General features: G+C 45.4%; 1 protein-coding gene across 1 annotated transcript in view; it reads left to right on the top strand.

The window, feature by feature from the left end:
- EPHB1 (EPH receptor B1) overlaps nucleotides 1-13949 on the top strand; it is a 467658-nt gene that overhangs the window by 366022 nt on the left and 87687 nt on the right. Inside the window, exons 7-9 of the mRNA XM_003822498.5 lie at nucleotides 4519-4681; nucleotides 8456-8564; nucleotides 9430-9494. Of these exons, the coding sequence (XP_003822546.3) occupies nucleotides 4519-4681; nucleotides 8456-8564; nucleotides 9430-9494 (337 nt within the window). The remainder of the gene's footprint in view (nucleotides 1-4518; nucleotides 4682-8455; nucleotides 8565-9429; nucleotides 9495-13949) is intronic.

Genomic DNA, 13949 nt, shown 5'->3' on the forward strand with positions numbered 1-13949 from the left:
TTGTACTAATTATTAACAGACACATATACACAGCAGCCCAATGCCTGCAGCAGCTTCCACACCTCAGTGAAGCATATTATTGTCCCCACTCCAGAGGAGAGAATGCTTTCCTTGGAAACAGAGAAGGTTCTTTGGGCAAATATTGGTTACCATTTGGTATACGACTGTGGAATGCTCCTTCACTTACGAAGTGCTTGACTACAAAGTCCATTACATTGCTTTGACTATTCCTAAGACTACCAAAGAAAAAGATGTTAGCCCATGAGGGCCTTTTGAAACAATGATGATAATTCATCGTATATTGAGTATCTATTATGTGCCAGATATACACAGATATATTAGCTCTGATCCTTAAAGGAAAAAAAGTGTATACTTGAAAATATATATAACCAATTTATAGATGATGGAGCTATGTCATAGAAACGTTAAATGACTTACCCATAACAGCACAGGTCATCGCTAGGGAGTCACAGAACCAGAACTTTACACATTTTTATGATACTTCAGTGGTGGAAACTTCTGAGCTTGATAGGAGAGTGGATGCAAGCACCTCTGATGCTGAGGATCTCAAAATTAGTGTGGCTCCCAAAATAAGAGATTGTATCTTAATAATAAATCCAAATACTTGCAAACAGAATGATCTGCCTACCTGCTCCATGTGGCCTTGGAATCCTGGTCTTTAGAAGATGTAAACACAAATAGAATTCAGCACAGTAGATGTCTTGGATTTGGTCCAAAGAAGCAAACCCCATTATTTCTTCATCTTGTGCCATCTCCTCTTCCCCCAAGGAAGTCCCAGCCCCTCATCTAAACCAGTAGTCAGCAAGCTTTTCCTGTAAAGAACCAGAAAGTAATTAATTTAGGCTTACGGGCCATATGGTTTTTGCCCCAACTGCTATAGTCGACTCTGCCTTTGTAGCAGGAAAGTAGCCATAGGCAATATGCAAATTGATGGGCATGGCTGGGTTCCAGTGGAACTTTATCAAAACAGGTAGCTGGTCCATGAGGGCAGTTTTGTAACCCCTGAAAATCTTCCATGGGTCTCCTGCTCCACATAACCCTTGGTTTGCGCTTAGGACCCCTTTCAGTTTCACTCTATGAATAGAATTGATGAGGCTTTTGCTTCCTCCACCAGCTCATTAATAGAGAGCTCAGATGCCATCGAGCTGATGACACTCCTGGAGCCTTTCCCATGTTCATCTCCTTCCCCATTTTAATACACTTCCATTCATCATTCTCTCTTGTTTACTGTCGTGTAGCACTTTTCACTCCTGGTGTCAGCGCTTGTAGACAAACCATGGGAGGAGCATCTACATCTGCTCTCAGCTGTCTTAATGATTAAACGTTTATGGTTACTCGCTCTTCATAATAACTGTATAGGCTAGGACTGGCTGGTTTAGGCCTTGGTAATTTCTACCTTTCAAATTTTAGGATCGTTTTCTCATAGAGACTCTTTCAGACCTTGGCAATATCTTGTGCTCAATCGGTTCAAATAACTGGACCGAAGTGTACTGTTTATTTATTCATTTGGCATTGAGTTCTTGAGCGCCCAGGTGGTACAAGCACTGCGCTGCATGTTGGGGTGGGGAAGGAGAAATGAGGGAAACATGGTTTCTGCCCTCAACAGCTGCATTCTCCATCCTGCATCCTCTGTCTCCCACATACTCATAATTAGTCATAAGCAACCAATAATAATAAAAAAAAAGCAACTTTGTTCATGGCTCTTACTGATTTGCCTGAAATTGATTAATGATTCTGTGGGGAACAAGAACTAATATTCATTTTAATCACTGAACTTCTTCAAGAATGTTTGGACTATAAAGTGATTATGGAGTAATGTTTGGTCCTCACAATCCAAATACCAATGATGTATTAAAACAGTTTTTCAATAACAGCTATTCAGTCACTGCTTCACATTTATCAGCCAGTGCCTGATTTCAGCAGATTCTATTAAAACCAGAGAATTCAGGCAGCTGCTTGGATTTTGTAGCAATGGGATTTTATTCTTATTTGCAAGGTGACTTGGTGATTTTCACAGTTTCAGATCTCAGATCTCCACTGTGTCAAAATAGAAATGATCAAAGTTCTGGATGACATCCCTTCTATAGTGGACAGCCTTTCTTCTGAATCCCTGAGTGGGGGTGGGGAGGATCCCCTTGTGTTTAAATAGATCAAATAGTGGGTGGGCAGCTCCTCTGCAGGCAGTCTCTCCCAGGGCCCAGTAGACATCCCCTTCATTAGAGTGAGAATGGGCCTCTTTGTAACTTTCAACTGTGTGTTTGAGCTGACCTGGGACCCGTGGTCCCTCACAACTGCTTCTGAATCATTTATGGGCATTTCTATGCCACCCACACTTCAGATATGCCAATTACTTGCAGTCTCCTGAACTCCTCTAGGCCGTGCTTTTGCATGTTTAATTCTGTTCTCACTCTCCACATTCATCCATGTGGCTAATTTATTTCATCTTTTGTGACTCAACTCAGGTCACCCTTTCCCTCAGTCACTCTGCATCTCCTCTGAAGTCTGGGCTGGATGGTCCCCTGCTGTGCCCCCACAATCCCCTGAACTGCTCTCTGCCAACTCACTCAATCAACACTGCTGTCATCTTCTATTTATTTACCAGTCCACCCACAGATGTTACATCCCCAGAGGAAAGGAACCATGCCTTTGTACCTGCATCCCATGTATAGCACCCAGAGATAGTAGTGTGTCATAAATGTAACTGGCTGGCCAAACAAAGGAATGAGTAAATAAATACACATCAGGTCATCTTTGACTTCGCAAAGTAGGCTTTTATATATTTTAAACAATGGGAATTTCTTATCACTGTACTGTATTCTTTACATATATTTACATAAAATATATTCTTTATATGGGAATTTCTTATCACTGTACTGTATCCTAGCTCAGCTCTGTTTCTTCTGTCATTTTACTGAGAATACAGTTTACAATTTGTAAAGCATGCTTCTTGAACCATTGTGCCTAGAACTCATCTCAGTACCCCAGATCTGCACAGGGGACACAGGGACTTGGATCACTCCCTCCTAGTGATCCAGGCTCTTCATTTTCACTAAAGTCCCCATTTTTTTCTAGGATTCATGGTGCAGACAAAGACAGGCCCAGGCTTCAAGCTTCTGTTCATGCATACCTGCAGATAACCCAGAATCTTTGCAAAGAAAAGATATGTTCCTGTGAAAATGATTAGAGGCCATGCTGGTATACAAGAAGGTGCTGGGGTGAGGTGTGATTCAGAATGACAGTGTGTAGACAGTCCACAGCCCAGACTGGTGAAAGAAGCCTTCCAAGAGAAGAGGCCTTGGGAAACATAGGCTTAAGCAATCTGGAGGGAGTAGAGGAGCCCTGGAGAGAGGCATTTTAGACAAAGAAAAGAGCCTAAGCAAATGTCTGCTGGCCAAGATGTGGTCCCCGGATTTAGGGGAATGTGAGAGATTGGAATTGACTTCATTATGAAGGACCTGTGAATCTATATTTAAGAGTTTTGCCTTTGTATGATGATAGTTTTTAAGAAAAGAAGTGTGGCGTTGGGTGGGGTGGATGGGGAACATCAAGAAAGACAGGAGGCTGCAAAAGTCCAGGCACAAATCATGTGTTTAATAAGATAAGTAGCAAGGAGAAAAAGCCACCTTTTAAGGGCACTCATGATGAGCAAAAGAGTCATGCTTCTGGAAAACAGAAGCAACTCTCTGCACATCAGAGGACCCAAGTGTGCAGATGACAGGGACTGTAGAGGTCAGCACAGAAAGTGCTGGAGAGAGTGACAGACAGGAGAATGGGGCTGATCCAGAGTAGGTGGGGGGATGAGGACACAGGGGCTGCTCTGCAGGGAGAAGGCACATGCCCACTCTGAATGCTGGCGGAAAGTAGCTGGGGGATGCACGCTCAGACACAGGGCAAGGTGAGGGCAGAAGTAGGTGTGGAGGGCAGTCCAGAATGGCCTCTACCTCTCCAGCAGAGTGGACACAAAGCCTTTTGCCTGAGCACTTGAAGGAACTGAAGGGGAGTGATGTAGAACCGGCACTTTGGAGAGTGTCTAGGGAGATCTGAGTCAGGAGAGAAAACAGAACAACTCAGCAGAAGCAAGACAAAGAGAGGCAGGCAGGGGGCAGATGGATGTTGCCTAGTTTGCGTCTGCTGAGGTCAGAGACTTGAGGGGATTTTGCAAAGCTGGATGTGCTATGTTATTTCACCTCTGAACCCTGGGGGAGGAGGACTAGAGAATGACTATAAGCTTCCTCGCCAGTCCCTGAGCACTCAGTCATTTCCCTGGGCCCCTTTTTTCAGAGTGTGGCCACCTCATAGTCCAGACCTGACCCTACATTCCCTTGGCCTAGATCAGACTTCTTGTCCCCATCCAGAGGGATGGCCTGGAGCTGATGACAACTTCTAGCAGATATGCAGGACCAAGAAATGATGGGGCCTGAATACTCCAGGGTGGAGTGGGCTCGGGGTGTAGCCTTCAGTAATGGGATAGTGACCCTTTCCCTCGCTTTCTTTTAGGAACACAATGAGTTCAACTCCTCCATGGCCAGGAGTCAGACCAACACAGCAAGGATTGATGGGCTGCGGCCTGGCATGGTATATGTGGTACAGGTGCGTGCCCGCACTGTTGCTGGCTACGGCAAGTTCAGTGGCAAGATGTGCTTCCAGACTCTGACTGACGGTAAGGGTCGGGGAGGGCAGTGGCATAATCACAGGGTAGGCAGTGTGGGAGAAAAAGTAGCCCCAAAGATGCTGCACTAGCCAAAAATGCTGATCTCCAACTGGATTCCAGTGGAATTCCCTTCAAATGGTTTGCCTCCCAGTAGGGCCATGTAGATTTTCCTGACGTCTGGCTCATTTCTCTCCCAACGCCTGGTTGGATTTGCCTCTGAAGGGTCTCTTGCCATGTGTGATCTTGCATTTCAGCAGTGAGACTCATACCTGTCTCATGGAGCCAGTGTGCCCTCTTGCCTCGGTATCCAGGTCCAGATGCCTCTGTTTCACCCTCACGCCCACTTCACTCCTCTGTGCTTATGGTCTGAAAGCTGAGCTCATGGCCTAGTTTCATGAGCCGAGGTCTTCAGGGAGGAAATGGAGAGACAAAATGTGGGATGTGGCAGTCTCATGCACCTGGGATCTCAGAAATTTGAAGCAACTTCACATGTGACCCCCAGTACGTCCTGCTCAGATGACTCCAGAGAGAATAGCCAAGGTGTCCTCAAGGCCAGAAAGTCTATCACCATAAATATACTTCTACCTTTGGGTTTTATTAGTTCCCTGTTATCACTATCTGCCCCAGTCCTCTGAGACCACCCCCAGCAATAGTTCTGAAAAATCTGATTTCCCAGTAGCCTCAGCATTGTGCTCAAGTGATCTATCTGACTGTGCCTACCACTTTCTCTCTCTTAGCTAGCCATTTACCATAGTTTATGTAATTATTTGTGTATCTGCCTACCTACCTATATCTCTATATTTATTATTCACTTATGAGCTGTTTCCTGATAGTTTTCCAAATGTCAGTCTATTCCTGGCTCCCCAAATTGAAAGCTTTCCATTTTTCCTTCATTAATTAAATTATCCATAAAACAGTCTGTCCTTATATAGCATTTTATTTTAGGCCAATGCTCTCAGTCTGCGTGTTTGATAGGGCTTGAGATTTTATCTTGATGCACATTGTATTTTTTAACAATTTTGAAATTAATTGGAAACTTTTAAAATCAGGTGGGTTCTTATACAAATCAGGATGTTGATGTTCTTGTGAAAAAATTGTAAGAGAAGCCAATGCTTGTGGGCACTCTGGAGTGAGGACCTTGCCTTAAAGCTGAGAGGCAGCTGTCTCCATATGGTACCCACCACTTCCAATATCTCTAACCTGGATACTTTGATGTGAACCGTCTGGCCCCTGTAGGACTGGAGTTTGCAATCTATTGTGAGTTTATTTGAGGTGAACTTTCTCTCATATTTTGAGGATGGTGAGATGGGGTAGAGAGGTGAGCCAGTTAATTCAGGTTGATAATGCTACTAGTATGAAAAGAACACAGACTGTCTTCTTTTTCCTTAAGGGCTCTGTCCTCCACTTTACACCTCACTTACTGTCTAGATTTATAGGCACTCTGGCATCAGGACGTACACAGGATTAAAAGCCCAAAACTCAAAATGCTCCGAGTGCTGGTCTCTTGGCAATTCTGCTAGACACATCAAGAAGTAACAAATTTCTCCCAAGAAGGCTATTTCTTTTACATTTGGCAGTTAAGTTTTGCAAACCCAAGAGGGGCTGGTTGTAAGAGAGTTCTGGTAAGTGGCCAAATTTGGGAGTATTTATCTTACGACTGAGGTTCACACATGGGTACGGATTATGTTCACTGGGGCAGCAGGCCTGTCTGCAGAGCGAAGGTAGTCAGAAGGTTGATCGATGATAGGGTCATTGGGACAGGGAGGACCTGTGGAATCCCGCCCAGAGTCAACGGCCACACTTTGGGCTGGTAACCTCCACATAGGGCAGACCCACTATGGCCCTGGGCTGCTCTTAGCTACACTGTTCTGATTTTTGACGTAGCTGCCTAATTTTTAAAAAATCATTCAAGTTTCATATTACATTATGAAGTTTTTAATTTATAAAGAACTTCATTGGGGTTCCCTGTGTATTTTTCTATCGCCAACTTTATGTTTTAAATACATATATTACAGAAAGTCTCAGCTGAGGGCAACTGAAAATTTTCCTTCAGTCTTTAAAATCGACTTCCGTCTTTAAAATTCTAGAGAATGGGAGACTTCAAGAACCAATATCCTTGTTCTTAGAAATCTTTCTCCTCCAACATGGTTGAAGGACAGTTCTCAAACATTGGGGAACATTAGAATCACCTGGACTGTTTGTTAAATATGCAGATACCCTGCTCTTCACCCAGAGGTTCTGATTCAGTAGATCTGAGGAGGGGTCTGGAAACAGTCATGTTTAACAGTCGGGCTCAGGTAATTCTGATAGCTCATGGGAAACCTCACTTTAAGAAGTATTGTCAGTGGGCATGGTGGCTCACACCTCTAATCCCAGCACTTTGGGAGGCCAAGACAGGTGGATCACTTGAGGTTAGGAGTTCAAGACCAGCCTGGCCAACATGGTAAAACCCCATCTCTACTAAAAATACAAAAAGTAGCCGGGTGTGGTGGCATGTGCCTGTAATCCCAGCTACTCGGGAGGCTGAGACATTAGAATTGCTTGAACTCGGGAGGCGGAGGTTACAGTGAGCCAAGATTGTGCCACTGCACTCCACCCTGGGCGACAGAGCAAGACTGTCTCAAAAAAAAAAAAAAAAAAAAAGAAGAAGTATTGTCATTAGGGTTGCTAGATAAAAAATAAGATGAACAGTTAAATTTGAATTTCAGACAAACAAAAATTATGTTTTAGTGTAAGTATCTCCCAAGCAATATTTGAGGCATACTTATACTAAAACCTTTTTCATTATTTATCAGAAATTCAAATGTGATTGGCAGTCCTACATTCATATTTGCTATAGCTGGCAACTCTAATTGTAATAGAACATATAGCTTGACTTCTCTATGCCTAGGTCCTGAACATTAGGTAATAGTTCTTTAACACCAGTGAAAGCATAACCAGGACAATACCAATACTAGCCAGCTGGCCCAAATTATTTGTATAGATTAAAGAAAAGAGATTTGGTATTTAGGACACCTATGATAGAGCAGACAGGGTGAAATGTGCTTCATATGATTTGATTTTTTTCAACAGACAGGAAGTGTGAGGGTCAGAAGGACTAAATCGTGTGTACAGTATCACAAAGCTTACACATGGTAACGCCAGGGTTTAGATGAGCTCTGTCTGCCTCTATGACCCGTAGGCTTCCCATTCCACTGCATAATTCAGCATGGTTCTAACATTTGGCAGAAGCCTTGATCATTTTCTTCTTGAGCGGGAACTCAGAGTGCTGGGCCATTCATTTCTCAGGCATTTCTTTATCCTCCACAGTGCCTGGAGGTAGTGCTGGCTGACTGCGGATACTCTTTAAGTATCTGCTCAATGAATCTATTGACTCTGTGCCATTTCATAACTTCATGTTTTAGAAGATATTTCAGCAGTGGTTTTCATTTAGATAAGTCCCCTTCATTGGAATGTCCTTAACATGGCTGACAGTTCTTCGAGAGACCTTCCAATTGAGGGAATGTAGATTGGGAATCATCTCTGCTCCAGGAATGTCATCAGCTATAGTTCCCAGATTCTGTCACGGCTGTTTTGTTTTCATTGTCCTTTGTTTTTGGTTGTTTTTTGTTTATTTATAACTTAAAAATTGCTGTTTGTTTTGGTTAGACTTACAACTCTGACACATAGAAACTATCCTCTACATATATGTATATTTAGATCATGTTTTTGGTATTGTGCACTGAGTATCAGCTGTATGCAAAAGGCACATGGGGAGGATTCTAATGCCTCTTTCTCACCTAGATGATTACAAGTCAGAGCTGAGGGAGCAGCTGCCCCTGATTGCTGGCTCGGCAGCGGCCGGGGTCGTGTTCGTTGTGTCCTTGGTGGCCATCTCTATCGTCTGTAGCAGGTAGGTCCTCCACTCTCACTTGCTCTCCTTGGACCCAGGAAGCCCCTCTCCATGTGCCGTTTCCCAGGCTGCGTGGATCAGATAGGGTGTGACCATTCACGACCACAATCATCACTCCATCTCAATCCAAGAGCAGCCTAGAATTCTTTAGATATTTATTTAGCTGGGAAAAAATTCATATGAGAGCTGGGCAAGGCTATGAGTAAACAGCATCCATCCTCAAACCTCATTTTAACGAAGACTTTTAGCCCCCTCTTACACACAATGGCTTTTCAGAGTGACAGTTGCAAAATTGCATTTGACTCACTGGAGCATCCAGCCTGTGCACAACCCATCCTCCAGTTAAGAGAGCTCAGGCTCTCAGCAGCCAGCAAGAGGGAGGCAGGCTGGCAGGAGAGAAGATGAGGAGGAAAGGGAAACTCTGAGTTCTGCAGAAAAGCTGGCCCCGAAAGCCTTGTGATTTTTTAATACTGCTGCTACTGCCTTCAGTGGTTAGCCCAGATTCTGTCATGCAAAGCCCTGTAGTTGGCTCCCTCCCAAGCAGTTCTGCAATGTAGCTTAAGTGCTGATGGACATCCTCTTCGCCTCTGCCCCCATCAGCACTGCCCTCTGAATGGGGTCCCACAGTCCCGCCAGGCTTCTGCAAGACCTTGGCTGGAAAGCAGACCCATCTGCCCACAGGAGTGAGTGGTGGTCAGCAAGAGCTCTAACTGCAGCAGGAGGGCTGAAGTGAGAGTTGCCCAGTCCCTAATCCTGGGAGATGCCCCAGGTGAGCCCCCATCTGGCCTGGGGCCTAGATGGAGGTACCTGGAACAGACTGGTGGGTGTGCCCTGTGGCTGAGAGAGCCCCTCTTTTTATCCGCAGGAAACGGGCTTATAGCAAAGAGGCTGTGTACAGCGATAAGCTCCAGCATTACAGCACAGGCCGAGGTAAGTAGAAAGCAGAGACCCGGTGTCTGACCCCCACAGGCCACTGAGTCAAGTGGGCTAGTGCTCAGAGCTCTCTTTATAGCCAGACTGGCTGGTCCCAGTGGCAAGTTCTCTCTCAGCCCCCAGTGCCTTGGCCACCTTTCTGCAGGTCCCCAGGGGCAACAGGCTACCCTCCCATCTGCCATCTACCTGTCATGGGTACTCATTGGATGCCTGGTGGGTAGATTATTGTCTGCGTTGATAAGCCCATATAGGACACAAAATGCAGGGAAAAGATTGGGTTTAGCAAGTCAATGAATCCTCAAATCAGACTCAGTGGGAAAAGATGGAGGGTTCTCTATTAACATCTTCTGCCTTATCTTATCCAATTGAGCAGCTGGGGAATTTGTTAACCAAATTCACAGATAAGCCATAGAACATGAAGGTAGGGAATTAAAAAGATAGCAGAGCCCAAGAGGCCAAAGTGCTGGGATATCTCCCAAGTGTTTTCCTTTAAGCAGTACCTTTAAAAGTTTTTCTCACTCATTATCCTCCTCTCTCTTTTATAAACCTATATTTATAATATTTTTATAACTAAAATTTCTTTTCACCAAGGTGCAACATAAAGTTCCCTGTCACACTCATTTTCTCATCTGTGTAATGACAACATTGCAGGATCTGAGAAAGGTCTCTCTAGGTCATTTGGGCCACCTTCCTGCCTCCAGAAAGCAGAATTCTCAGATCCTTACAGCAGACACATTCTGTTTCTAAATAATTCCTTTTGAATTCGACAGATGCCCTCAGAAATCTGTCCCAGCACTGTGTGCTATGCTCTGTCAAGGCTTCTTCTGTGAGCCTCATCTCACCTCAACCCCCTTGTTGCAAAGTAAGGCTGGTTCTTCCTGTTTTCTCAGCAATTAGCATGGAAAACAGACCTCCCAGGTACTTACACACCAAACCTGTCTCCACAGGGGGGTTCTTCTGGGGGTGAACATGGACTCCCAGGCCAAAGTTCTCATGGACCAGACTGCTTCTTCTCTAAGGTTACCCAAGGCGGGAAAGTGATGCCAGGATGTTCACAGCAGCAGCTGCACCATGAAGGAGCTTGTGTTCTAATGCAGCCAATGCCGACTCGGGCTGTACAAAGGGCACTTCATAGATGTGGCTTCCAATCTAAGATCAAGACCCTGCCAAGGGTTTGCAGAGGCCCAAGCCCCTGGCAGCTGGGCTGCTGCCCAGGGCACTTATTGCTGGAGGGAGTCGTGGGTTCCGCACTGGCTCGAGCACTGCTGCTTTCCCACGGTGCCCCAGGGGAGCCCCTACCATCAGCAGCCCAAGTGTGGGGGCCCTCTAGGCCACAGGCACAGCTCCTGCTATATTCAGAGTCCTGCTTATTCCTCTTTCTTTCTCTCCCTGGGCCACCCTATTACTCCATTGTCACTGATTTCAGAGGGATCAACCCTGCTGTGTTCTCTTTCCTTTCCTATGGCCGGACTGTGTGCCTTGCTGCATAATCTACAGGATACTTCTATTTATGTTGGCCTGTGCATTAGCCCTTCTAGGCAGGGCCTTACCTTCCCCAACTGGAAAACAGGGACTTTGCTTGTACCTGTGATTCTCAAGTGATGGTGCACTCACCAGGGTGCCTCCGTATTTCCTCAAGGGCGACCTTCGTCTCCCTGCTTCCCTGCCTCTGCCTCAGGATCCTGACATTGCCTCCCTGACTCTTGCTCAGGGCTGGCTCTTTTTCATCATGAGCCACTGTAAGGTCCATTTCAGATCTGGCATCCTGTGAATGCTGTGGATGAAACATTTAGAGGTGGTCATGTCAGTCTGAAAGTGGAGCCAGGACCATAAGGATAAAAGATTAGGTTCAAAAGGAGGAATCTCACTTCGAAGTCGAGAGATATCCAAAGATGCCTTAGGATGACTTAGGTGAGAGCTCCCTTTCCAAAAGCGTGCAAGCCAAGCCTTGGCTTCACTCCTTGGCTGGGGTATGGAGGTTCTCCAAACATTGGGTGGGGTGAAACTTTGTGCCCTTTCGGCTACTGCAACCTGAGATCTGGCTGTTCTCCTGCTCTCGAGGAGTAGCTATGCCAGGCCATCACATGGTGCCCATGTGCACAAAAGCATGTTTCCAAAATGCTCACAGCTACCTTTTGGGGGACTCTGTTACCTCTCAGGCCAACAGAGGAAGATTTTACTGGTTCCTGAGATCCATAGAAAAACCAATCCTCAGTCTGCAGTAATAGTGGCCTTGCTGGAACAAGAGAGGACAGCTGAAAGAACACTGTTGGCCAGCTACATAGTCGCCATTCCTGGGACTCAGGATGGATGCAGGGTTTTTTGTGGGTCTGGGTTCACTCCCTTGGCTTCCTTGGAAGTCTGTCCTCTTTTTAATTCGGTTTGCCTTTTATAAATCTTGTCATTTCCCTTTATTCATAACTATTCTCTTTTGATCCAACCTTGGGCACCTGGCTTCTCTTTGCACCCAAGTTCTCTAAACTCAGTCTCATGCATTGAATTGCATTTGTGCGTTTACTCCTGTGAATATCCATTTCCCTGACTAAAGCTATTACTGTTGGAGAATCATGGTCAAAGGAATGTAGAGCTGGCGGATGGCTCAGCACACATACAACAGAAGGGGAAACTGAAGGCTCTGATGGAGGGAGGGCCTGGCCAAAGAGCGGGTAGGGGTAGAAGTAAGGGGTTAGGGAACTCCCTACATTGGGAGTTTTATTCTGGCAGCTCTCTTAAACTCATTGAGTCTTCACAACCACTCTAAGAGAAAGGAACTAATCTAGGAAGGTTAAGTGACTTATCTAGGGCACATGACTAAGTAGCAGAGGCAGACTACACACCCTCTAAGCCGGCTGCAGAGCCCATGCTCTTTCCACAGCCTGATTATGAGGAGCAGCTCCAGGACTAATCCCAGCTGTCTAAGTTGGTGTTTTGTGGCTCCCCACTCTGAATCCCACTGCAGGAGGCAGAAAGATTGATAATGTCTGATCCAAATGTGTGCACATAACTATACCTGGACCATCCACAGGCATGAACTTCTGGGGGATGCAGACAGCAATTTGGAGCTCTGAGATCTTCCTGACCAGGGAGTAACAGAAAACCAGCAGCTCCCCAGCTTGTTCATTAATGCCTGAGAGAGCCCCTGCCTCTCTTGCCTGCAGGCAAGGCACAGGACACTACAGAGAGGCTGGCAGCCCCTCCCCTCCCAGACCTTCCTTTCAAACTGATGCAAAGGCTGAAGAAGAAATGACAGAAATGTTTGCAAACAGAATACCTTCTCTAGCTAGTTGAGACGTGGCAGATCTAGTAAATCTGATAACATAATGTGGCTTCTAGGGCACTGGTTTAATGTTCCTCCTCAGAACCTGGAGCACAGTGAATAGGAATATAGAGAATTTGGATTTGGGTGGAAAGAGACTAGCTGGAAAGCAGGTTGGAAGAGAAGATGTGCTGGGTGTGGTGCCAGATGCTCTTCATCTGAGCCTATCATGCATGTTCAAGGGTGGGAGGGTGGGGATGTGGCTTTCCGAGTCCTGGAAGAGGCAGAGAAACAGTTTGTTCTCATGGTTTTTGTGGGCCCATTCTCAGTAGGTGCTGGATGACTAACAGTTGCCTGGATGAGATGATTTAGGTGGTCCAGGTGGCCACCTCGATGATCTAGGTGGGCAAGTATAAGTTTGAGAATCTATCTTGAAAAAAGTTCCAGTTGATTCTACATTTGGGAAACGTAGAATCTAAAAGGTATTTACAAAGATTAGGTTGCTACATACTTTGTAGAGGTTGACACCTCCCTGATTTCTGAGTTGGCTGGAATGTGTAGGGGTAGGGAGAGTGGAAGATAAGAGCTTCTTAAGGGGTTTAGGGTCAAGGGCTTTCAGAAAGTGGCCCTGACAGACTCACATCCGTGTGCAGGCAACTGCAGGTAACATTACAGCACTACTGTTGGTGAACTTTGGGAAAAGCACAAACAAATGGGGTATGTGCCCAAAGACTTTAGATTGGCAAACACCCTAGTTTTCACATAGGGTAAGAGGGCAGAGCACAGAGATTACAGAACAGGAGTCTGAACTTGATCCCTGCCAAACACTTGGAGAGATGATTAAGCAGATGAGTTCTGGGCATTCACACTTGAATTCAGTGATCACTGGGAACCCCCAAAGTTTCGTTAAGAAAAAAAAATATGAGGACCTCGTCTAATTTACCAGGGTTATACCTTTAGTAAATTCAAGAGGAATTGCAGATGGAGTGAATTTTTATTTTGAAAAAAATATTTTATGGTCTCCTAAGGGAAAGCATTTTTAACTGGATACTGAGCTTGTCTTCCTACCAAAAGAAAGTAGGTTAGTGACTCTGTCAGCCAGGAAGGAAGTCCCTGGTGTTATTTTAGTCCTTGTCCTATTCAATCTCTTGTTTGTTTGATTGTTTTTTAAATTCATGACTCAGGTGCAAGCATAG

The sequence above is a fragment of the Pan paniscus genome, chromosome 2, assembly GCF_029289425.2.
Source record: "Pan paniscus chromosome 2, NHGRI_mPanPan1-v2.0_pri, whole genome shotgun sequence".
NCBI classification, from domain to species: Eukaryota; Metazoa; Chordata; class Mammalia; order Primates; family Hominidae; genus Pan; species Pan paniscus.